Source organism: Grampus griseus (assembly GCF_964374135.1).
Source record: "Grampus griseus genome assembly, chromosome: 6".
Lineage (NCBI taxonomy): Eukaryota > Metazoa > Chordata > Mammalia > Artiodactyla > Delphinidae > Grampus > Grampus griseus.
The window spans coordinates 7,759,382-7,782,308 of record NC_139000.1 but is presented as its reverse complement, the minus strand read 5'-3'; the positions used below and the strand labels follow the sequence as shown (position 1 = coordinate 7,782,308).

Here is a 22,927-nt window from a genome sequence, read left to right as displayed (position 1 = left end):
GACTCTCCTCCCACTGGGTACAGGGGGGGGATCCCATGGAAGCCTCTGAGCTGGGGTGTTCCCTGGGTCAAGTGCAGTCATGGGGTTAGACTCCCTGACCTGGTGGGGAAGCGGGTAGGTTCCTGGGGAGGAAACATGCAGGCACATTAAATGGCCAGAAGCCCAGCCGGCTGTAGGTCTGCCCCCAAGACAACAGGTCATGGCATTGTGGTGGCGAGAGGAGCCCCGATCCCCACCCCCAGACACGTGACAACAGCCAGGACAGGCTTCCAGAAAACATGTTTACCCATACACTCCAGAGGTGGCCCTGGCAGTCACAGTTCAAAGGCCCCTTCGCCCAACAAACCCCAAGTTCTGGGTTGCCCTGACTAGGGCGACAAGCCTGGGAAGTGTGGCACCAAAGGCAGGTGGAGAGGGAGTGCAGAGAGGAAGGGCCAGGGCTGGTGCTCGGTTGAAATTCATGGTGCTGGTGAATAGGGGGGTCGCCAGCCCCGGGAGCAAAGGCCACCGGACAGACTCAGAGGTGGGACGAATCCGACTCAGATTACTCAGGGAGCAGGGGTAGGGAGGAGGGTGCAAAGGTCACCACGGCCCTCCTCTTCTCCCCGTAAGTCTAGAGGCCTGAGATGGCCCAGGTGTCCCCAGGGTAGGGCAGGAAGAGAACTTCGGTCTGCTCGGCACACGACAGGAGGCAGGATCCATAAATTAAATGTTTCTGGTGGAGTGTGGTCGGAACAGAGGCCTGGTGAAGGCGTCGTGGCTGGCTGGGCGAGGGGGCTACTGGGTCCTCCAGGACGGGTGGGCGAACACAATGGGCCTCTTCTTGGCCCAGCGGGAGAACACAGCCTTCTCGGTGATGAAGCGGTGAGCGCTGCGGGGTGCCCGCTCGTGTGCCAGGTACATCTGACACTCGTCCAGCCGGCCCTTCTCGAAGTAGTGGTAAGGCACCGAGGGGCGGCTCTCCTCCCTGTGGGTGGGGAGCAGGGATGAGCGTGAGGCACCAGAGCTCGCCTGCCTCCCACCAGACCCTGCCACCTGCCGGACCCCCTCTCGCCAGGTACTACAGGCCACAGAGCCCCATGCTTGGTCCCAGGGGAGGCCAGAACAAAGGAGGAAAAGGGCAGCCCCTGAGGATCCCAAAGGCCAGGGTTCAAGCCCTGGCTCTGCCTCTTGCAAGCTGGCTGACTCTAGGCCAGAGACGTACGCCGTGAGCTTCAATAACCCATCTGTAAAATGGGGATGGTGGTTACCTACCTTCTCGGCTGAAAGCACAGGTCAAAATATGCAAAGCGCCTGGTGCTGGGCTCTTGGTGAGGGAGCCCTCGTTCCCCGCAGCATGGAGCTGCCAGCCCTGCACACCCAGCTACTCACTGGCTGTCTGGCAAGGTGCCATGGCAGAGGGCACACGGGCTACTACCATCTCACCCACGTGCTCAGCAAAGTTCCAAGAAGAACAGAGGGTGAAGACGTGGAACCCTTTCAGTTCAATTAGTCATGTTAGTTATGATAACATTGAGCTATATAATATCACAAGTCAGAACTTAGGTGTAATAGATCACTGACACCATCAGCCCTGATACTGTGGTAGGCACTTTGGTAGATTATTCTCTAAACCTTTCCATAACCTTCTGAGGAAAGTGTGATTATTTTCTCTCTTGGACATGAGAAAATAGAGGCTCTGGGAGGTGGCGGCCAGGCCCAAAGGCCACACAGGCAGAGCGGAGGCTGGTATCCAACCTGTTCCAGAGGCCGAGCTCCTTCCCACCCTGTGCCTCGGCCACCCATCGGGAAGCCCACGCACCCTCCAGCATGGACAGGGCCCACGCATGGTGCCCTCCCGCCCGGCGCCTGGCTAGCCTGACCTGCAGTAGCTGTCGCTGACCATTCCATAGACCACGATCTCCTCACACAGCTCCAGGGCGAGAATCATGGTGAACCAGCCGGTGCTGAGAAAGGAGCCTGACTGCCTCCTGGCAGAGGGAGGGAAGCAGTCAGCCAGCCGCGACCCCAACTCAACTGGGAGCAGGGTGGCCCCAGCCTCAGCTCTCTCAAGGCACAGCACTGGTTCCCCTCCCAGCCTAGGGCCTCTCACCTTGACGCCCACAGTGGGTTCTGGGGGTGCCTAAGGACGGGGCAGCCCCAGCCCAAGGCCAGCAATGGGCAACAGGTGGGGGTGGGGTGCAAAGCCGGGTCCGTTCAACTCTTCCCACCCACAGAGGACTTGAGCAAACCACCCCTCTCCCAGCGGTGGTGCGGCAGCCCTGATCACATCCCGCCCACAGCTAAGGGACCAAGCTTGGGGAGACGGCAGGAGGCAGCAGAGCACCGTCGTTGAAAGTGGGGAAGAGGGTCGTCTGGAGTCAAATGGTCTTCCATTTGAATCTGCTCTGCGTCATCAGGTTTGCTCGTGAACTTCTCTGAGCCTCAGTGACCCATCCGTGAAATGGGGATAATTATGGGTGGCTATGGAGAGGGAACACTTTCAGCCTAGCTCCTCCTCCAGGCCCAACACCCAACTCAGAGCAAGGAACTGTGTGGCTACCCCAGGCCTCGACTCTCTCAAAGCACCAGCACTGGTTACTCTCCCAGCCGGGGGCCACTCACCTCCACCTCTACCGAGGGGTTGTGGGGTGATTCAGTCATTCAAACTGAACACCTCCCAAGCCCTGTGCTGGCCTGAACCGGCCCCGCCCATTGCTAACATTCTCAAGGGAGTGGGCAGCTGGGAGAGAACTGCTGGGAAGAAACAAAAGAATGGGATGAAGGATGTCAGGTGGCAGATGCTCCTTCATTTGGGATCAACATGACACTCCATCCACATCCGGAAGCAAACAGTCATTTGTGGGAGGACCTGGGGGAAGGAACGGCACGTGCACGGGACTGCAGGTGAGAGCAGCGTGGATGTCTGAGGAGGCCCAGACGGCCAGGGTGGCTGGAACAGGGTAAGCGAAGGAGGATGAGGTCACAGAAGCAGGCAGGGGCCAGATCATGCGGGGCTTGTAGGCCAGGGGAGGAAGGAGGTGGGAGTCTGGACTCTACTCTCCCCGTTATGCGAAGCTGCTGTAAGGTGAGGGCAGGTGACTGATGGGATGAATTCCCTAGGGCAGTTGGAGCTCAGACTGCAGGGGGTGCTGCGAGAGCAGGAGGGGATGGTGGCTTAGGTCAAGGTGGCACCCGTGGGCATGGAAGGAGATTCGAGAGCCCATCGTACGTGGCAGGTGATGAAACAAGGGGAGTCAAGGGCAAAGCCCAAGTGTTTGTCTGAAAAACTGGAGGCTGGCAGCCGTATTTTCTGAGGTGGGGAGGTGGCAGGGAGGAGCCCGTGCGTGGAGGAGGGGGCCACAGGAGTCGGGGCGCTCTTTTAGGCGTGTGGTAGAATGAGATCTTGAGGGCAGCACCTGGTGCGTGAAAAGGGCTGTTAGAACTGTCACTGTTGCTTTCCTTACCAGGAAGGGACGTCAAAGACCAGTTCAGGTCTCAGAGCACCCCCTCCAGAGAGAAGAGCTCCCTGACGTGGGCCCACACCAGTCACCCCACAACGCGTGCTGGCGAGGCCGAACGCCCCTTACCACCATTTGGAATTCTTCATCTCTAAGAGAACTCGATGAATGACAGCCCTCTGATTCCCAGCCCCCATCAGAGGGCAGGACCACGTCCGCCTGTACCACTGCTGAGCCCCAGCACCTGACAGAGCAGACCCTCGATGGACCAGAGGCTGCTGGAGAAGGCAGGTCCCCAGCCGCCAGGGAGACCCCAGCAGGCAGGCCCCTGGCTCACCGGTTCTTGCCCGTCTCGTCCTGGAAGACCTGGTCGCAGTAGGCCATCATGCGCTCGGTGAAGGTGTACACCTGCAGGCCCGGGTACACCCTGGTGAGCTGCAGCAGCATGTGGTAGGTGCGGCCGCCCAGCGCCCGGTCCATGTGTCTCCCCTGGCCCCACACCACGTAGACGGTGTCATGGGCCTGCTGGAAGTAGTGCGAGTAGTTCCGCAGCAGCAGCGGCACGCTCGTGTGGGAGATGACCCGCAGGGTGCTGCGCCGGCCCACGTCCGCCTCGAAGCCCACAGTGGGCGCCTGGTTCATGCGCAGCACACACTCAGCACCGTCGATCTTGGCACCCAGGCCCGAGCCCAGCATCTGGCCCGAGCTGGATACCACAGCACAGCTGCGGCACGGCTCTCGGACCAGCGGCTGCAGGGGGAGGTAGAGAGAAAGAAAGTCCTGGGGGGCTTCCCTGGTGGCTCAGTGATGAAGAATCTGCCTGCCAATGCAGGGGACATGGGTTCGAGCCCTGGTCCGGGAAGATCCCACATGCCGCGGAGCCACTAAGCCCACGTGCCACAACTGCTGAGCCTGTGCTCTAGAGCCCGTGAGCCACAACTGCCGAAGCCCACGCGCCAAGAGCCCGTGCTCCGCAACAGGAGAAGCCACTGCACTGAGAAGCCCATGCACCGCAACAAAGAGCAGGCCCTGCTCACTGCAACTAGAGAAAGCCTGCTCGAAGCAACGAAGACCCAACACAGCCAAAAATAAATGAAATAAAATAAATTTATATAAAAAAAGAATGAAAACTAAAACAATTCTTTAAAAAAAAAAAGAAAGTCCTGGGCACACAGCTTCCACCTGCCTGCTACTCCACCCAGGAACACCCCCTGACCACACTTGACATCTATATCAGTAAGATGTATCAGTAAAGGGATGTAAGTCCCTTTATCAACCCATTTTGCAGATGAGGAAACCGAGGCTGGGCAGCTGGAGTGACCTTCTCAAGGTCAGACCGATGACAAGTGGCAGAGCTAAGATTCTGTGTTCAGGGAATCTTCATGCTTCCTCATCAGCCACATTCCTGACCCTGGTCTTTACTGCTGAGGCCCTAAGGGGCCCTACATTGCAATTCCTCATTAAGGTTACATAAGCAAATATTTATAAAGCACTCAGAGCAGTGCCTGGCACAGACTGGGTGTCACGTATGTGTTTGTTAGGTAAATATGAACCTCAGCTCTTCGGAATCACTCTTAGGTCACTCCCTCCTCTGCCCCAGTCCCATTCTCATTGTTCCAGTTTATAAGTAAAAGCAGTCTTTAGTGCCCACAACAACATTGGGAACCTCTGGTTCTGAGCCTCAATCCTGGCTCTGCCCCTTCCTAGCTGTGTGGGCTTACGCAAGTCACTTTGCCTCTCTGAGCCTCAATTCCCTCATCTGTAAAATGGGGATGAAAATAGCATCTACTGGACCAGGCTGTAAGGAAGGATTCAATTAAAAATGCCTGGAGAGTGATCAGCACAGACCAAGGGCACAGTAAGGGTCCAACCCTCACCTCATTATCCCCCAAGAGGCGGAAGCTGAGCCAACAAGCCTGCAAACATTCACTGGGTGTCAGGGGTCAAGGCTCCCAGCAAAGGACTTGCTGCCTACCCCAGGCCTCCATTCCCTCCTGGGGGAACCAGGTTTATGGAGGCGTGTAAAGGATATGGGAACATGGATTCTAGTCAATAAAAGACACAGTGTTGTAGCCCACTCAGGGACATTTCATGTCTGACATAATGTTGATTTAAGAACTCGTAGCCCCAGTTTCCACGCCCCAGCAATAAACAAGACTTCCTTATTCTGCCCTCAGTTTGAGCCTGACCTGACAACTGGGGTCTGGTCAGATCCAAGGTCACCATCAGCCCCAGGAGGTGTTCTGCTTGTCCTACACAGGGTCTTTAAGACAATTAATACTTAATTTATAAAAATCAGCCCTTTTGACATTCCAAACTTAGATTTCATGCTCTGTTAACAAACTTGGGGGACTTGCCTGCTGGTGCAGTGGCTATGAATCCACCTGCCAATGCAGGAGACACAGGTTCAATTCCTGGTCCGGGAAGATCCCACGTGCCACGGAGCAACTAAACCCGTGTGCCACAACTACTGAGCCTGCGCTCTAGGGCCTGCAAGCCACAACTACAGAGCCCACGTGCTGCAACTACTGAAGCCCGCCCGCCTAGAGCCCGTGCTCCGCAACAAGAGAAGCCACCGCAGTGAGAAGCCCGCGCACCGCAACGAAGAGTAGACCCCGCTCGTCACAACTAGAGAAAGCCCGCGCGCAGCAACAAAGACCCAACGCAGCCAAAAATAAATAAAAAACAAACAAACAACAACAAAAAAAAAATTCAGAGGATCTGGCCACCCTGGGCCCATGTCACCATGAGCTCTGAGCATCTGAAATGAACACTGGCCATGACCGTGGAGCTGGGACAGCGTCCACCCAGCCCACCTGGCCAAACCTGTATGGCGTTTTAATTTGTCCCCCCGACCCCAGCTGTTTTTGCATCTTTTTTTGTTGTTGTTGTTTTTTTGCGGTACACGGGCCTCTCGCTGTTGTGGCCTCTCCCATTGCGGAGCACAGGCTCCGGACGCGCAGGCTCAGCGGCCATGGCTCACGGGCCCAGCCGCTCCGCGGCATGTGGGATCCTCCCGGACCGGGGCACGAACCCACGTCCCCTGCATCGGCAGGTGGACTCTCAACCACTCTCAACCACTTCCCACCAGGGAAGCCCTGTTTTTGCATCTTGATCAAAGATTTACACAGCACCCGTTCTAAACACTGTCCATGAATCATCCACTTGGACCTGCACAGTGACCCTACCGAGGTAGGAACTGTAATGACAGCCTTTTACAGATAAGGCAACTGTGACTCAGAGGGGTGAAGGTCTGAAATTGGTCTCCTCCAAGCCAGGGTCCCTGAGCACGCCTCCCTCTGACCAACGTTCAGAGAGCTGTCAAACTCCGAACTGGGAGCTTCCTGCACCAGGTGTCGTTGGGGGATGCCTTTGAGAGACATACCAGATGGGGCCGCTGATATCAGGGTGAAGGGGGTAAAGTGCTCCAAACCTCGCCCAGCAGAGCAAGCATGGGGAGGTGTGTGCCGTGGGGCAAGGGGCCTCAGCTGCCTCGTCACCCCCGGGCCCCACTGTCCCTGTCTCCCCCAGAGGGAGAGCTCTGGGGCTGATATGACTTTTATCTGTGTCATCTGTATCCCCAGCAGCAATCAGCACAAGGCAGGACACATCCAAGGCACCAAATACACACTTGCTGAACAAACGGATTGTGCGTAGACAGGTCAACCTAAAGGTGCACGCATGACCGTGATGTGATGATGTCTGGCTCCCCTCGCTGGGCTGGGAGTTCCAGGGGGCCACCCTGTCTGAGTCACCTTTTTTTATCCCCAGCACCCAGCTGAGAGCAGCCAGGCAATTATTTGTTGAAGTAAAAAAAAAAAAAGACATGTGGGAATTCCCTGATGGTCCAATGGTTAGAGCTCGGCACGTTCACTGCCATGGCCCGCGTTCAATCCCCGGTCGGGGAAATAAGATCCTGCAAGATGCGCGGTGCGGCCAAAAAAAAAAAAAAGACATTTCCTCTTAGAACTTGAGGCTCAGAGAGGTAAAGTGACAGGTCAGCTAGTGGACAGGAGCCAAGCCCAGGGTCCAGGCTGGCCTGACATGAGCCCATTTCTCACAACCCCAGAGAGTTGGGGGCACCCTGGTAGCCTTGGCCGGGCCTGCCCCCCACATGTTGCCCAGCCAACTCACCTTGCCATCTGGCACGCTGCTGTAGCCACTGAAGTGCTGGGGCCCTCGCACAGTGGGCCTGGAGTTGATAGAGAGGTGGGAGTCCAGGCAGGAGGCCAGGCAGAAGGGCAGGCAGGCCCAGCAGCACAGCAGGATGTAGGCAACGGAAAAGCCCAAGGAGCACAGGATGATGAGGAGGAGCCGACCCTGGGGAGACAGTCGTCATGGGGTGGGAGTGGGGGTCGCTGGGGCTCCTAGAAGCTTCTGCAGGGGTGCTGTACCCCAGCCTCATGGGTCCAAACCCCAGCTCAGTAGTTCCCAGAACATCAGCAGAGGCCACCATCTCTGTTAACCAGGCCTTCCTCTGGGCTGCCAGGCTCAGAGCACATGACCCTGAGATGAGCCCTATTATTATTCCTATATTCTAGGATAAGGGAAACACCTTGGGGTGAGATGGGTAGCTCAAGGCCACACAGTACGAAAGTAGCAGGGTGGGGCCTCAAAACCAGAAACCGTGCTCTTAACCAGAAGCTGAGGTGTACTGTGCAGCCTTGGGTATAACTCTCCACCTCTCTGGGCCTGCTTCCTCTTTGAAACAGATAATGCCCACAGCGTGAACTTACTGTGAGGTCAGTGGCCAAAGCACTACCATGAAGTGCTGTGCACGTGAGGACAGGAGAGTGGCCCATCAGAAGGGCAACCAGCCCCCTTCAGACCCTGGGATGAGGCTGTCTGCATGCCCATAGCCCATCCCCTCCCCCAGCTGACTCAGTGGCCATCCACCTAGCTGATGATCGCGATTTGGGTCAGCAGACCGGCTGAGCAAAGGGATGGTAGAAAGGGGTGTGAGGGCAGCATGATTCAACGAATGGTTTCAACAACTGAGAGCTGCAGCCCAGAGGCTCCTGCCTCCAGAAACCACGTGCCAAAGGCCACCTGAACCAGGAAGCCCTCCTGGCCCACTGCCCGGCGGGCAGACTTAATGAGTACCCCCCACCAAGCCTTCCAGGCGGAGTCGCCTAGTGGGGGACACAACCCGGACATGCCATTGTGCCACCTTGGTCACCACCTGTGTCTCTCTGGGTGCTAACTTTCTCCCAGCCTACCCAAGGCCCAGGTCCCTCTGCCACCCCTCAGAAACCACTGAGTGGCTGGCTGGGGCTCTGTGAAAACCAGAGGTGAAAAAGCAGCCCCCCAGCTCCCCCAGGCATATCCTGCCAGAGGCCCTCGCTATTCTGCCCACAAGCCACTTCAGCTTCTAAAAATAAATCTCTGTGTGGCCAGCTGTGCGGAGGAGGGGGTTCAGCCCCTGAGGCCTCAGGCTGTGCCTGGCACCTGGTCTCCTGCCCACAAGGGACCCAGAGACCTTGATCCAGGCAGCCGTGGCTGACTTCCCACAACGTCTAAGGCTCTCACTAGGGGCTCCTGAATAAAATCAAGAGCAGCTAAACTGAACTTTCACAGCATATCCCGCTCCCAGGTAGACAGATGCCTCACCTGGTGACCTCGGATGCTCACAGGAGGTAGTGCTATGATCTCCATTCTACAAGGAAGAGGGGCAAGGCCCGGAAACCAGAGATGGAATGCCACTTGCCTGGGGTCACACAGCCTGCCAGATCAGGGCTGGCCTTTGAGGCCAGTCTGGCCTTCTCCTCAGCTCAGGAGCAGTGAAGTCGGAAGTGACAGTCAGCCCTGGGGTGGGAGAGGCTACTGAGGCTGCCGTGCCAGAAGCCACCTCCAAGTCCCCTGTGAGCCTTCCTCCTTCCGCCACTTACCGGAGCCTTCATGCTGTCACTGCCGCTCAGCAGCCGGGTGGCTGCTGCCTCCAGGGATCAGGCTGGGAAGGGATGGGAGCCGGGGACCTGCCAAAACCCAGACACTCAGAGCTGGGTCCCAGGCCTCTGAGGAAACTGCCCAGGGAAACTGAGGCAGGGGAGGGTACAGGCCGGGGTCAGGGCAGATGGCTTCTGGGAATCAAACGCCTTAAAGTCTCCAAACACGGGGAAGCGCTGTCCCCATCCTAAAGGAGCTGGAATCAGTGACCCTTGGGAAACCTCCAGCCAACCCAGTCCCCATTGCACAGATGGGGAAGGAGAGGCAGACGAGAGACCTCGGCTCAAGGTCATCCCTCGACTCTGGGTTGGACAGAATCAGGAGCCTGGAGCCTCGACTCCCATCCCATCTCTCCTACCTCACTAATGGAGAGGCCTGGGGCGGGACAGCACAAGGGATTTCGACCCCACTCCCAGATTCCACCACCCGCTCACCCGGCCAGGCGCTAACCTGGAGGACAGGTTGGGACGCGCCGGCTGCTCCCGATCCGCAGCTCCGAGCTCCATGACCCGCGGGCCGGACAAGCCGGGCAGGAAGCCGGAGAACCTGGGCGGAGGCGGTGCCGTCGCCGCAGCTTCTGGAGACTAGAAACTGAAAGGGCCGTCGCTGCCGGCGGCAGGGGCGGGGTTTGCCGGGACGGGGAGGAGACAGGGGCGCTGGGGGCGGGGCTGAACGGCGGCGGCGGGGCTTACGAGCGCGGCTTGCGCGGCGTGGGTGGGAAGTACGCGGCTGGCAGTGGCGGTGAGGCCTCCGGGAGTGGGGGCCGGGCCTCGGCAGCTGGGGGCGGAGTCTGAGCTCCAGCGTCTCCCCTCTTCTGCCCTCCCGCACGTCTCCCAAGCTCCTGCGGGAGGTGGGTTGGGCGGTCCGCCTAGGAAAGGGCTAGAGGGTGTCGGAGCCAATGTGCCGTGGCTCTCTTGTCGTCCGGACTGGAGTTTCTCCATTTATGAAGTCGGGCGGCGGGGGGCGGGGAGGGGGGCGGTGCGGGACGGTAATTAAACGGGGTTTTAGGCTCAGGCAGCCCCGGGTTTCAAGCTTGGTAGGGTTGCTAGGTTTAGCAAGTAAAATACAGGATGCCCACTTATATTGGAATTTCAGCAACAACCAATAATTATATTAGAAATATGAAATTCCAGTGTCATTGGGCGTCCTGTATTTTCTCTGGCAACCTTACCTGGACTACCTCGGGTGAGTTCACCTGAGCCTCAGTTTTTCTCCTCTGTGGAGTGGGGATGATGATAGCACCTACCTGATGATAGCATCTCTCAGTGAGATGGTGCAGAGGCATCTTGTGGCAGAGCCAAGATTCAAACCCTGGGCAGTCACTGCAGAGCCAGGGCTCTGACAACCTACTTTCATCTCCCAAACACCCCCGTTTTGCTGCAAGATCCAGCGGTAAGACCAGGTTAGAATCACAGGACTGGGGATATACAAAACGTAACCATGGGACTTCCCTGGTGGTCCAGTGGTTAAGAATTGGTCTTGCAATGCTGGGGATGCCGGTTCTATCCCTGCTCAGGGAACTAAGATCCCACATGCTGCAGGACAACTAAGCCTGTGCCGCAACTAATGAGCCTGGGTACTCTAGAGCCCGCGCACTGCAACTAAGACCTGATACAGCAAATAAATAAATAAACATTTAAAAAACCCCAAAAAAAACAAAAACCACAACCAGTATCCAATTCACGAGTCACTTGGTTTATTGCACACAACACAGGTTAGTGGGAAAAATAGAAAAGGGGGTAACAAACAATTCCAAGGAGAAGACTGGGAAGGTCACGTCTCAGCACGAGTGAGCGGCGGGCTTTGGTCCAGCTGAACCAGAATCTCATGACAAATGTGAGTGGGAAGTCGCCTTCTGCTCCAACAGAGCATCCGTCTGGAACAGCTCTCAGCAGCGTGGAGTCCTCCAGCAAAGAGCCTTCAAGTTGCTCAGTCTTGTGGTCTCGTTTTAAAGGATCTGCCTGTAGGGTGTAACAGTTATGCCCCAAAGAATCTTGTCTCTATCAGTCTCTGTGCCAGTAGAGTCTTCCTGAGGAACCAAACAAATTCCTTATCTAAAGCAAAACTACTGGGACTTCCCTGGTGGTCCAGCGGTTAATACTCCACGCTCCCAATGCAGGGACCCCGGGTTCGATCCCTGGTCAGGGAACTAGATCCTGCATGCCACTGCACGCAGCAACGAAGATCCCACGTGCCAAAACTAAGACCCAGTGCAGCCAAATAAATAAACACTGTTAATTTTTTTTTTTTTTTTTTGGCTACACCAGGCGGCATGTGGGATCTTAGTTCCCAACCAGGGATGGAAGCCATGCCCCCTGCAGTGGAAGTGCAGTCTTAACCACTGGACCGCCAGGGAAGTCCCTTAAGCAACACTATTAATTTATGACACTCAGACACTTGCAGTCCTGTACTGGACAGTTCACAACAGCTAATATGGAAGTTCACATTGGCCACTGTGACTCCATCTCGAATTACTGAGGTTAAATCCTATGAGTTTCACACAAGATGAGGAAGAATCATGGTACAAAAGAAGTCACACTATAACACCCCCCTTCTCAAAGTGTCCTCCAATTCGAAGCCAACACAGTGTAGGGCCCCTGCAGGTGCTGGAATGTGTCCCATTCGAAGGCTCACCTGGGGTCCCTCGGGGATTCAAAGTCAAGTGATTTCCGGGGCCAGATAGGATTGAAGGGGCAAATAGGAGGCAACTGGGAGAGGCGGGCCTGGGGTGAAGTGGAGAGCATACTTCCCATCTAAACTGTTTTTCTTTTTTACAAAATGCTTCCTGAGCATTGAAAGAAAGCTCATCTTACCACACGCATCCCCTTCTGCAGGGCCCTGGCCTGGGAACCAGCCTGGGCTCCAGCTCTGGTCCCATTTCAAACTCCATTTTCCTTTTTCTAAGAGGTTCCGGTGTGGGCACAACAGCAGGGTTTCTGTGTTGGATATCTGCACCCAGATCAGCAGCTTTCCAGGGCTAGCACTCCATAGGCAAAGCCAAATTCCCCCAAGCCGGTGATCTAGGCCTCCATGCCTCTCCCCATCCTGTTGGGGGCTCTGTTGAAGCAGCCCTGCCCCCGGGGCCTCCGTTGAGCACAAGCCTTCCTTGTATCCCCCACTCCAGCCTGGGCACACCTCAGTTCAGTCTCTCTCCGTGGCCCCAACCCCAAGGGGAAAATGATGAGATGTTCCCTATGGATTCATTGATCACCCACAATGGCTGGTGACGATTCCTTCCCCAGAGAGGCAAATCCTTCCTTGCTAAGGCCGCATGGAGACATGGTCAAGTTCCTGTCTTGACAAGCCCAGACATGCCCAAATGTCCTATCCCAGGATAGATGAGGGTCATACATCCACAGTGGAACTGACACTGGGAAGTCCCACAGCCTCAGATGAAGCTCTTCAATTTGGTTTTGGCAAAAGTCCTCTCCTTACTCTTCATAGAATAAGGAGGCCCTCCTGCTTCCTTCTTAATCACCGTCCACCCACCCTGGCCGCCGTTCCAATCTCCAGTTGCATTGAGCTCGTTCCTACTTCAGAACTTTTGCACTTGCTATATCCTCTACCTGGACTTCTCTATTCAGATGGCCAGCTCTTTCTTGTCATTCAGCTCAAATATCACCTCCTCAGAAAGGCCCTTGCCAACTTTTCTATCCAACACCGCACCACCATCCCTCTTGTCCCAACCTGATTTATTTTTTTCACAGTGCTTGTCACACTCTGAAATCATGCAGTGTATTAACTGGTTTATGGTCCATCTGCCCACCAGCTTCTAAGCTCCCTGCGGGCAGTCAGGCCAGTCATGTTCTTAGGGCATTTCTAACACCAGCACAGTGTCTGGCACACACTCAGTGCTAGATAAAGTCTGTTGAATGAGCCAGTTAGAAGAGCCAGGAGTCCTGGGCCTCGTGAGACCTTGGACAAGCCACTTCCTTTCCAGCCACAGGCCCTGCCTCAGCCCATTGCCAGAGACCCAAAGTGGGTAGGGGCTGAGCCATCCCCATCTATGAGCGTAGGACTCGGGCCCTGACTCAGCCCTGAAGGATCCAGATCCCAGGGAAATGTAGGGCCAAACCCCAGTTTCCTGCTGTGCTGCCCTCCCACCACAGAGTCTCCACGACCCACCCAACTCTTTAGTGATGACCTTAATGCACTCTATGTCTCAGCTTCCTGCTGAGCCAGAACAAGAAATGCCCTATGGCTTGTGCCAGCTCAGAAAGGTAATCACCCAGACTCACCCAGGCAGCTAGGGGTGAGGTCAATTATATGTATGTATATATATTCCAGGAACCCGCACTCCAGCCCTGCGGCATAAGATGTCCCTTTCCTCTCCCTTCCCCCACCAGCCATTTTTCCTCCTTTTCTCTCAAGGCCAATGGAATGGGAGTGGTGGGTGAGTGAATTTCCCAAGGTCTGGAGTCATCCAGTCCAGGGATCAGCCATTGGCCCACAAAGCCCCCCACACGACCACACTGTCCCCCCAGCCCTGAACTCCAACCACAGTGTCATGTTTTTCTCTCTAGTGCCAGGCTCTCTCTTACTCCAGGTCTTTGCTGTGTCCTTGGCTTGGGACCCTCCCAGAGCTGCATCTGATTCTTCTGGTCTCAGTGAAGGGGTTAGAGCACACCCACCCGTCAAATAATTAGGTAGAGGCTCCTTCCCTGAGCTCCACAGCCCCATGTTCCTTCGCAAGGCTTTGTCACACAGGTTGCTTTTGTCACTGTCCCCCCCCCCCCGACTGTGAGTTCTGTGGCGGTGGAATCTATGCATCTTGATCCACCCCACGTCCCCATTTCCCAGCAGAGGGCCTGTCACATAGCAGGTGCTCAATAAATATTTAATGAGTTAAATGTTTCCATTTTAACGATTAGACCACTGAGGCACAGAGAGGTTTAGCACATTGTCCTGATCACACAGCCAGGCCCCAGAGAAGCTCTAGAGGAAAGGGCCACTTGGGCATGGTCGGATTGGACTGGGGCCAAAGGCAGAGTTGGAGTTTCCTGGAGGAGGGAGAAGGAAAGATCACAGGCTATGCAGGCAATTTTCTTCTCTGCTCCCAGTGATGTCTGTGTGTCCAGGTCCCTCCATCTGACCACCAACCCCTGCTCTCATTTCACAGATGATAAAAGTGACTCCCAGAGGAGGGCAGAGCTTACTCAAGACCCATAGTGGACCTCAGTCTAATGTTTCCCAGAGCTGAAGCCCCCCCACTCCCCCACCTCCTCCAACCTGCATCCTAGAAGAGCAGGAGTGAGGGGGGCCACCCCAGAGGGAGGCCAGTGGGCCCTGCTTGAGCCAGGGCGGGGGGTTGGGAGGCCCGGGTTCTTGGGCTGGCCTTGCCACTTACCCGTACTAAGCCCCTTAAAGTCTTTGGGCCTCAGTTTCCCCATCTGGACGACAAGGGGGCTGGGCTTGGTGGCTTCAGCCTCCCCCCTTCCCCAGTGAGGACAGGGCTGTGGGAGCTGGTGAGTAAGAATATAGGCTCCTGAGTCCAAAAGGCATAGTTGAGTCCTGGTTCCAGCATTTATTGCTGAATGATCTAGCTCAGTCCCTTCACCCCCTGAGCCTTCATTTCATGGTCTGTAAAAAAAAAGAATAATAGCATTTTTTTTTTTTTTGAGGATTAAATGAGCTAATGTAAGGGAGTCCCTGATACAATGCCAGGCACAGCATCCCCAGCAAAATGAGTTCATAATATTAATTAGGGGATGCTGCCCTCTGGAGGCCAATAGGAGGAACAACAGGCGAGGAGAGCCCGACCCGCTGCCCGGGCCAAGGTGGAACCCGCGTCCCCAGCGGGCGACCATTGTCCAGGTGGGGAGAGCGCGGCTGGGCGCCGGTCACTCGGTGTGCGCCTCCACCCACTGGCAGAGGCGACGGGCGTAGCGAGTTGGGCTGACGGTGGAGAAGGTCCGGCCTGGGTAGCGCAGCGTCTTCCACAGGTGCTCCAGCCGCTTGCGGAGCCCGTAGACTGTGGTGAGGTCCACGAGGCCCAGGAAATAGCGTTGCTCTGGCCCGTCCAGGATGTGTAGGGCGTTGGGGGTGTCGGGCAGCAGCCGGCGGTTCTGGGCTTCCGGCTCCTCCAGGCTCTGTACCCCTCTCATAGACCTGGGGGCAGACAGGAGGGTGAGGTTACCACCTCCTCCAGGGAGCCCCAGCCAATGGACCCTGTCAGCATGGCCATGCTGCCCCTGGGTCATTCCCACACCTCCCGTGTGCCCGGACCCGTGATGTCAGATAAACTGGGTGGCTGAGTAAAGTGCAGTTGACGGTCTAAAGCTGAGCTGTCCATCATGCAGCCACCAGCCAGCCATATGTGGCCCTGAGCACTTAAATGTGGCCAGTCCCAAATGAGATGCGCAGTAAGTATAAAATACATACAGGATTTCCAAAGCAGTGTGAGAAAAAGAATGTAAAATATCTCATAAATGTTTATATTGATTAGATGATGAAATGATAAAAGTTTGGATGTACGAAGTAAGTGAAATATGTTATTAAAATTATTTTTACCTATTTCTTTTTTACTTTTAAAAATGAGGCTACTAGAAAATTTAAAACTACATGTATGGCTTGCATTAAATTTCTACTGGGTAGTGCTGGTCTAGAGCATTTGGGTCACACAGACTCTGGCTCTGCACTTATGTGTCACATCACTTTGGGTAAGTCCCATATTTGGGTACTTCCTAAACTGCTGTTTGGGGTTATCCAACCCTGGAAGTTTCAGGGTGGCAGAGTTGAAACCTTGCAGACAAAGTCCAACCCAAGTTTGCAGGTGGTGTGTCTTTTTGCCTCAAATTGTATTCCAAATCAGAAGGTGCCTCTGGCTGGGCCCCCAATCCCAACCAGAAGCAGGCTCAGTCCCCTAACGTTGTCCTCTTGTGATGGTGGGAGTTTGGGAGTGGGGGTCGCGGTGGGGGGGTCGCTGAGGGCTTTATCCCTGCCCTGCCCAGGTCTTGGGGGAAAGAAACCAATCAAAGAAAGTCCCACCCAAGCACCAACCAATCAGAACCGAGTGGTCTGGGGGCCAGAACAGAGCGCTGGTACTCTCTGCAGTGCGAGGGTTAACCTGGGTGTGGTGGGTTCTGAATGAGGGGCTGGGAACTGGGTGGGGGTGGGGCTGTAGCTGTGACCTTTTACCAGGCAGCATGGAGAAACAACCGTCGTATGCACACTAGGGTTTACCTGCTGAATGACGGCTGTAATATGAGCACTATCTGGGGGTAGAGGGCAAGGGAGAAGCTGACCTAGGTTGGATGGGCAGACTTGGTGGATTCTGTGCCCCGTGGCAGGCATTCCACCATCTGGTCAGGATGTGCCCACCAAGCCATTACCTTGGGTTGTGCCCAAGACTCACCCATCCCAAGGTCTTCCTCCAAGGGGTGGGGATGGGGGCTAGTGAGTGGACATCATTTTTCACTTGTCTTGTCCACCCACTGGATCAATGAACTTATTTCCTTGAAGTGCCTGTCTTAAACCCTGAGTAATTCGGTTCAACCACAGATGTGGGCCTTGGAGGACTGACATGCAAGTCACTAACCAAGTACTAACATGAATCCTCAAAAGTCATTCTACAACTTCACTTCCTCTCTCTGAGGCTCAGTTTCCACATCTCTAAAATGGGAAAGAGCCCATCCTCTCAATGAGGCTCATAGTCAGCATGCAAAGATTGGCTGCGTGCAAGAGGAAGGCAACAAGATGATGGTGCCAGTGGTGATGACTTCGGGGTCCTCAAAGTGAAATGACCGAGTTAAGGGGCAAGGGCTCTTTCTAAGGCAAAAATTAAATAGGTCTGAAACCTTCAATGGCTCCACATCTCCTTCTGGAAAATGGGCAGATTCTTCAAAAGCCCAACTGGATCTCACCTGGTCTTTCCTCTGCTGTGATCCATCTGTGCCTGCTACCCCTGCCGGCCAGGCTTCTCCAGCCCTCCACGCTACACACACACACACACACACACACACACACACACACACACACACACGTACACACATACACACAAACACTGCACTTTCCAGTCTTCGAGCCTTTGCCTGTGCTGTTCCCCCACTACACTCTCTGTCTTTTCCATGTTCTCATCACCTCATTCTTGCTGTTGCCTCTGGGGGGCCCACCTGGTTGTGCGGAAGATGAGGCTACTGCCTGGGCCCTGCTCATCCTCATGGAGACGCTGAAAGGCCATCAGGAGGCTGTAATCCAGCACGTTGAGCTCCCGGAGGAAGGCGGTGTCCAGTTCCATCTGGCGGAGGAGCCAGCTCCGCTGGGGCCCTGCCGGAGCATCAGTGCCCCCACCTGAGTGCTCGTTGTGTGCCAGGCAAGTTTCTGAGGGCTCCATACACATCTGCCCTAGAAGGGCAGATGTCATTACTGTCCCATTTCACAGATGAGGGAACTCATCTGTAATTTGCCTTGGTCACCTAGCTAGAAAGCTGTGGAGTTAGGATTCTCTGCCTGACTCCAGAATCTGGGCTATTAAAGACCCAGGCAGAGGGGCTTCCCTGGTGGCGCAGTGGTTGAGAGTCCACCTGCCGATGCAGGGGACACGGGTTCGTGCCCCGGTCTGGGAAGATCCCACATGCCACGGAGCGGCTGGGCCCGTGAGCCGTGGCCGCTGAGCCTGCACGTCCGGAGCCTGTGCTCTGCAGCAGGAGAGGCCACAACAGTGAGAGGCCCGCGTACCACAAAAAAAAAAAAAAAAAAAAAAAAAAGACTCAGGCAGAGAGCAGTGCCAGGGACACCCTTCTAACTTCACTCTAAATGGAGGAAGAGCAGGCAGTGACCGCCCCCGTGGCTCACCCAGGTTGATGATCTTGCCCTGAAAATTGAGGTCTTTCAGCACCAGGACAAGGGGGCTGCCCTCAGGGGCGGGCTCCACCCAGCGGCTCACCTCGCAGCCCTTGATGTCATACCTGGGAAGTGAGGGGTGGGGGAGACAGAATTCAACCTTATACAGACTTGAGACATACAGGGAACTCACGAGGTAATAAGAAACAAGAGCTTCCACTGGGTGACTGTCCAGATTCTCAGCACAACCCCAGTCCGTTACTGTCCCCATGTTAGAGATGAAGAAAAAGCCTCAGAGAGGTTTTCTGTTTTGTCTTGTTTTTAATTTGCCCAAGACCACACAGTGAGTAAAGGGCAGAGCAGGGATTCCAACTCAGGCCTTTGAACGTCCAGTCCAGACTTTACCCCTGCCTGTGACTGCCTCTTGGCACCTTGTCATCCCTGGGGTATCCCGGACAGAGGGGCCCAACCCTAGACGCAGCAACAGAGGGCATGAGTGAAGTCCGCGCCCTGGGAGAGCACCAGCGTGGAGCTCGCAGGCAGAGGCAGGGCTAGGAGGCTCAGAGGGCCACCTGCAATCAGAGGCTAGTTTGAATCCCTGCTCCTCACCTAGTAGCTGTGTGGCTTTCCCCTCCTCAGTTTCTCATCGACAAAATGGGGATGATAAGGACAGCTACCTCTCAAGAGTTGTTCTGGGAATAAGGAAAATGATGAATGCAAATGTCTCAACACAGCGCCTATGGCATACTGAGTGCTCAGGAGATGCTGGTCCTGGGAATCACTGTCTCCGACCCTTCAGGAGATCTTGGTAACGTCCCTTCTCCTCCCTGCGCCTCAGTTTCGCTGTCTGTCTAGTGAGTGTGGGTGCTTCAGGTGGCACATTCTGGGTGGGGCGGGGAGGCCGACTCACCTCTCGGAGATGCGGCCGGTGGGATAGAAGACGCTCTGCATGATGATGAAGTATTTCTGGAGACGGGGGTAGGGAGTGAGGGAGGACAGGATCTCACCCTCCAGCCGCCCCCTCCCCCTCACCTCGGCCTCACCCACCTTCTTTCCCCGGGCCACCCGCAGACTGTGCACTCCTGGAAAGGGAGAGGGCGTCAGGTAGAGAGGCCCCAAACTCGGCAACGCCGGGTGCATCCTGCCCCAGTTCCAGGCCATGCCTCCTTCTCGCGATCCGCCGCATCCCGAGCCTTCAGGCCACGCCCCCAGACCCCTTCCCCAGCTTGAGGTGGTGTCCCAAGTCGACCCGCTTCTAAATTTAGCCCCAAAGATGCCGTGTCCCCCAGGGCTAGCCCTGCCCATATACCCTCCTCTCGGGACTATTCAATCCCAACCCCGCCCCCTTTGGGCCCCGCCCGAGGTCTTGGCCCCGCCCACCTACCCCGCCCTCCTACGTTGCTGTCTAGGACCCGCCCCGCCCCTGAACTCTGCCCCCAGCCGGCCCCGCCTCCTGTCCAGTCCCCTCCACCCTGCGCGGGCTCGGGTACCCTACGCCCCCCGTCCTGGAACCGCCCACTCCCTGACCCCCTCCCCTTCTCGCTCTCTCTCTTCACCCCTCCCCTCGCCCCGCAGTCCCGGGTCCCTGGCCGGTCATACCCAGCAACCGCGCAAGCAGCGAGTGTGGGTGCCGCTGCAGGTGCTGCACGTAGCGGGGCAGGTGGGCGAGCAGCGCCCGCACCTCCCGGCGCCGCAGGGTCTTCAGGAAGAAGCGCTGGTCGTGGCTGGGGGGCGGGACGGAGAGGTCACTGACCAGGTGGGGCAGGAGCCGCGTCCGCACCGCCCCTCTCGCCTCCTGCCCTCGCCCCCAGTCTCCTCCTCCATCTGACCGCTATCCGGCCCTGACCCACCCTGACCTGGCCATGCTGTCTCTCTCCTCAAGAGCCCCCCCCTCCGCCCCGGACACCTCTCGCACCCTTTCCCCACCCCAGCCACCAGCTCACGACAGGAAGAAGCTGGCCTTGCTCTTGGAGGTGCTGAGGAACTGCAGGTAGGGGCCGCCGGGACCCAGCGCAGCCTGATAGTCCTCCTCTGCCAGCCCTAGGGAGCGCCGCAGTCGGGCGAAGGCGGGGCCAGCCAGGGTGCCCAGCTCGAAGTCCTGCGGAAAGGAAGAGCAGCCCCGAGAGTGTCCCTGGGGCCCAGGTGTGTACAGTTGGCTCTGGTGCGGGAGGGTCAGGGTAAGCACACCCTTCCTGCAAAGCCCTGGGGCAAGCCGTCATTCCCATTGCACAGATGGGGACACTGAGGAGAGGAGCAGAACACACCCCCTCCCATGCAGCACTCGGGCTTTCTACCTCGTGAACCTGGGTCAGGACCTCGGAGAAATCCTCCTCCGTGGGCAGCCCCTGTAGCAAGGAGCAGAGGGGCTCAGGGCAAGTCTCAACCCCCCAGTGCCAGCCCAGGGTCTCCCAAGCATCCTGTACCTGGCCTCACCCCCGTTCCCCCCAATTTGATTCCTCCAGCCAGTGGGGACCAATCTGGGTGTGCCTGAGTTGGGCAGATAGACTGCCAGCCCTCCCAGAGCTGGAGGGAGGAGGAGAGTAACCCAAGGCAGGTCCTAGGTGCGTCTCATTCACTGCTGGGTCCCCAGCACCAGTCTCTGAGCTAGAGCCTGACGCATGTGCCCAGACACACGTTGGCCAAAGCGTCGCCAGGTGCCTTCCCAGCCAAAGGGGATGGACTAGAAGCCTAGGACTGTCTGACTCAGCCTGGGAGAAGCAGGATCAGAGAAAGCTTCCTGGAGGAGGTGCCCCTAAGCTGAAATCTCAAGGGCAGTGGCGAGGAGGAGCAGGGTGCTCACAGGAGCGGGAACAGCAGTGGTGGCCACCAGGAAGGGAAGGAGAGCCTGAGTGACTGAAGCGAGTAAGGATGGACTGCGGAGGAGGCTGGACAGTTGGCCCTTGGGGTTGAGCCAGCAGGACCATGGGGCCAGGCTGAGTATTGGGGAGCCATGGAAGATTTTCAGCAGGTGATGAGATTGAGAGGACTGCTACTCTCTCCCTGGACCTCCAGGTCCTGTGGTAGGACCTGGCTCACAGGATGTGGTCACACTGTGCGCATGTATGCACACACACAAACAACACACATGCTCACCCGGGCCGTCCAGCTGCTGAGCTTGCAGTGGGCGACCCTTTCTGCTGAGCCAGCCTGGCCCCAGCCTAAGCTCCGGGGAGGATGGGCTGGGCTGGGCTGGTGGGGTGGGGGCGGGGTCCCTTAACCACACACCCTGGCAGAACCGGGAGGGCCTCAGAGACCAAGGAGTACAATCCCTCCCGTCCATTACACAGAGGTGACACTGAAGCCCGAAGAGAGGCAGAGACCCACCTAGATCACACATCAACCACCCGGGTCAGGGGCTTCCTCGCACTCCCCACACACCCTGGGCTTTCTGGCTTCCTGGCCTCAGCCCCCACCCCAGAATGTCCCTCCCTCCCTGCACCAAGCCCCTGCCTTCCTCTCCTTCTATCTAGCCCGCTCTGTTCCCCAGCCCTGCAGTATTAGCAGGACAGGGCATCAGCCTGGTCTTGCTGTCGGTGCTGTGGAGGTGCACGGGACAGACTGGCCACTCACCGTGGGTGGGTGGTCCATGGACACTTGAGTGGCAGCCCACAGCCCTGCCTGCATCATACACGTCAGCTGGTGCAGCTCATGCCCTGGGCCAATCTCAAACAGGCCTAAGCGAGACTGCTTGTCTCGTAGACGCCAGAGGAGGCCACGGCGGCCAGAGCTCGAGGTGGCAGCTCTGTGTCCAGCCTCTGGGGAGGGGGTCAGGACCTGGGGTGGGAGGCACCAGAAGCAATGAGCCTGAGGCAGCAAGCATCCCACAGGTGAGAGACCCTGGTCTGAGTCCCACATCCACTGCTTGTCAGCTCACCCCTCATCCCTCTCTGCCTCAGTTTCCTCAGTTGTAAAATGCAGATAAGGCTGGTACCCACCTCACTGGGTGTTGTGAGGGGACAGTACCTGGCATGCAGTCAGCACCCACAATAGTGATGTTTATTATCAGTAGGCAGACCATTTGTTCCGCAACCTCTCACTAGCTTAGGTAGATCACCGAACCTTTCTGCACCTCGTTTTCTCCTCTGTAAAATGAGATCTATAATAACTCCTTCGTGGCAGGTATTAACTGTTGTTACTGTTGAGTTTGAGCATCCTGCACAGGAACTCCTTATAGTAGGAGCTGTGATGTCAGTGATTCAGTCATCTATTCCACTCGTCTATGCCGAGTTCCTCCAGGCCAGCGCGGAGGGTCAGCACGAAGCTGAGATCATAGCTGCTGACCCCTTCGCATTGGGCGCCCACCATGTGCCCAGCACTGTCTGAGAGCTTGACCTCCTAACAGCCCTATGAAGGAGAAGCTTTTATCATTGTCTCCATTTTCCCGATGAGGAAACTGAGGAAGTTCTCGGGGGATACCCGCCGGACTCCCCGCTTCAGACCTGCGGCCCCATGTGGGGCGTGTCCCAGTCCCGCCCAGTGCAGGACCCCTCCTGGGCTTGGATGGGGGTGTGTTCGCCCTGCACGGGGAGGGGAGGTCCTGCCCCTGCCCTCCAACCCTTTCCTTTCCTGTCCTCTCTCGGGTCTGCACCTACCTCGTGGGGCCCCGGGCTCGGCGCGGCCATCGCCCCCGCAGCAGCTTCCCCGGGCTCTGGCCGCGTCCCCAGCTGCCGGGCCGCCCCGCTGCAGGAGCTAGGCCCCGCCCCTGCTTCTGGACCGACCAATCGCGTGGTGCCGGTCACGGCTGCACCCAATCCGAGCCG

General features: G+C 56.8%; 2 protein-coding genes across 4 annotated transcripts; both read right to left on the bottom strand.

The window, feature by feature from the left end:
• Nucleotides 1-262: 262 nt before the first annotated feature.
• On the bottom strand, nt 263-9,971 carry ST6GALNAC4 (ST6 N-acetylgalactosaminide alpha-2,6-sialyltransferase 4). Of its 3 annotated transcripts, none has more exons than XM_082656778.1 (6): nt 9,837-9,971; nt 9,329-9,415; nt 7,575-7,760; nt 3,778-4,190; nt 1,863-1,970; nt 263-967 (listed from the first exon to the last, which is right to left on the bottom strand). In XM_082656778.1, exons 2-6 carry the CDS (start codon nt 9,338-9,340, stop codon nt 778-780), a joined length of 909 nt encoding a protein of 302 aa, XP_082512904.1. In that variant the 5' UTR covers nt 9,341-9,415; nt 9,837-9,971; the 3' UTR covers nt 263-777. The 3 variants fall into 3 exon arrangements, with proteins under 3 accessions (XP_082512904.1, XP_082512905.1, XP_082512903.1); XM_082656779.1 differs by having other exon boundaries at nt 9,821-9,954; XM_082656777.1 differs by lacking the exons at nt 9,329-9,415; nt 9,837-9,971 and adding an exon at nt 9,051-9,186.
• Nucleotides 9,972-15,208: 5,237 nt separating this feature from the next.
• On the bottom strand, nt 15,209-22,804 carry PIP5KL1 (phosphatidylinositol-4-phosphate 5-kinase like 1). Its single transcript, XM_082656849.1, has 10 exons — nt 22,760-22,804; nt 21,738-21,941; nt 20,462-20,512; nt 20,111-20,265; nt 19,767-19,891; nt 19,215-19,249; nt 19,078-19,133; nt 18,180-18,292; nt 17,498-17,651; nt 15,209-15,494 (listed from the first exon to the last, which is right to left on the bottom strand). Exons 1-10 carry the CDS (start codon nt 22,787-22,789, stop codon nt 15,227-15,229), a joined length of 1,191 nt encoding a protein of 396 aa, XP_082512975.1. The 5' UTR covers nt 22,790-22,804; the 3' UTR covers nt 15,209-15,226.
• Nucleotides 22,805-22,927: the final 123 nt, after the last annotated feature.

Bases quoted from the DNA above. Each gene is read 5' to 3' on its own strand.
- ST6GALNAC4 (XM_082656777.1), bottom strand. From the start codon at position 9,095: ATGGAGATCATAGCACTACCTCCTGTGAGCATCCGAGGTCACCAG. The intron at 7,761-9,050 runs GTGAGGCATCTG...CTGTCTCCCCAG, and splicing joins TGAGCATCCGAGGTCACCAG to GGTCGGCTCCTCCTCATCAT. The intron at 1,971-3,777 runs GTGAGCCAGGGG...TCCCTCTGCCAG, and splicing joins GACGAGACGGGCAAGAACCG to GAGGCAGTCAGGCTCCTTTC.
- PIP5KL1 (XM_082656849.1), bottom strand. From the start codon at position 22,789: ATGGCCGCGCCGAGCCCGGGGCCCCACGAG. The intron at 21,942-22,759 runs GTAGGTGCAGAC...CTCCCACCCCAG, and splicing joins CGAGCCCGGGGCCCCACGAG to GTCCTGACCCCCTCCCCAGA. The intron at 17,652-18,179 runs GTGAGCCACGGG...ATGCTCCGGCAG, and splicing joins GGGCAAGATCATCAACCTGG to GGCCCCAGCGGAGCTGGCTC.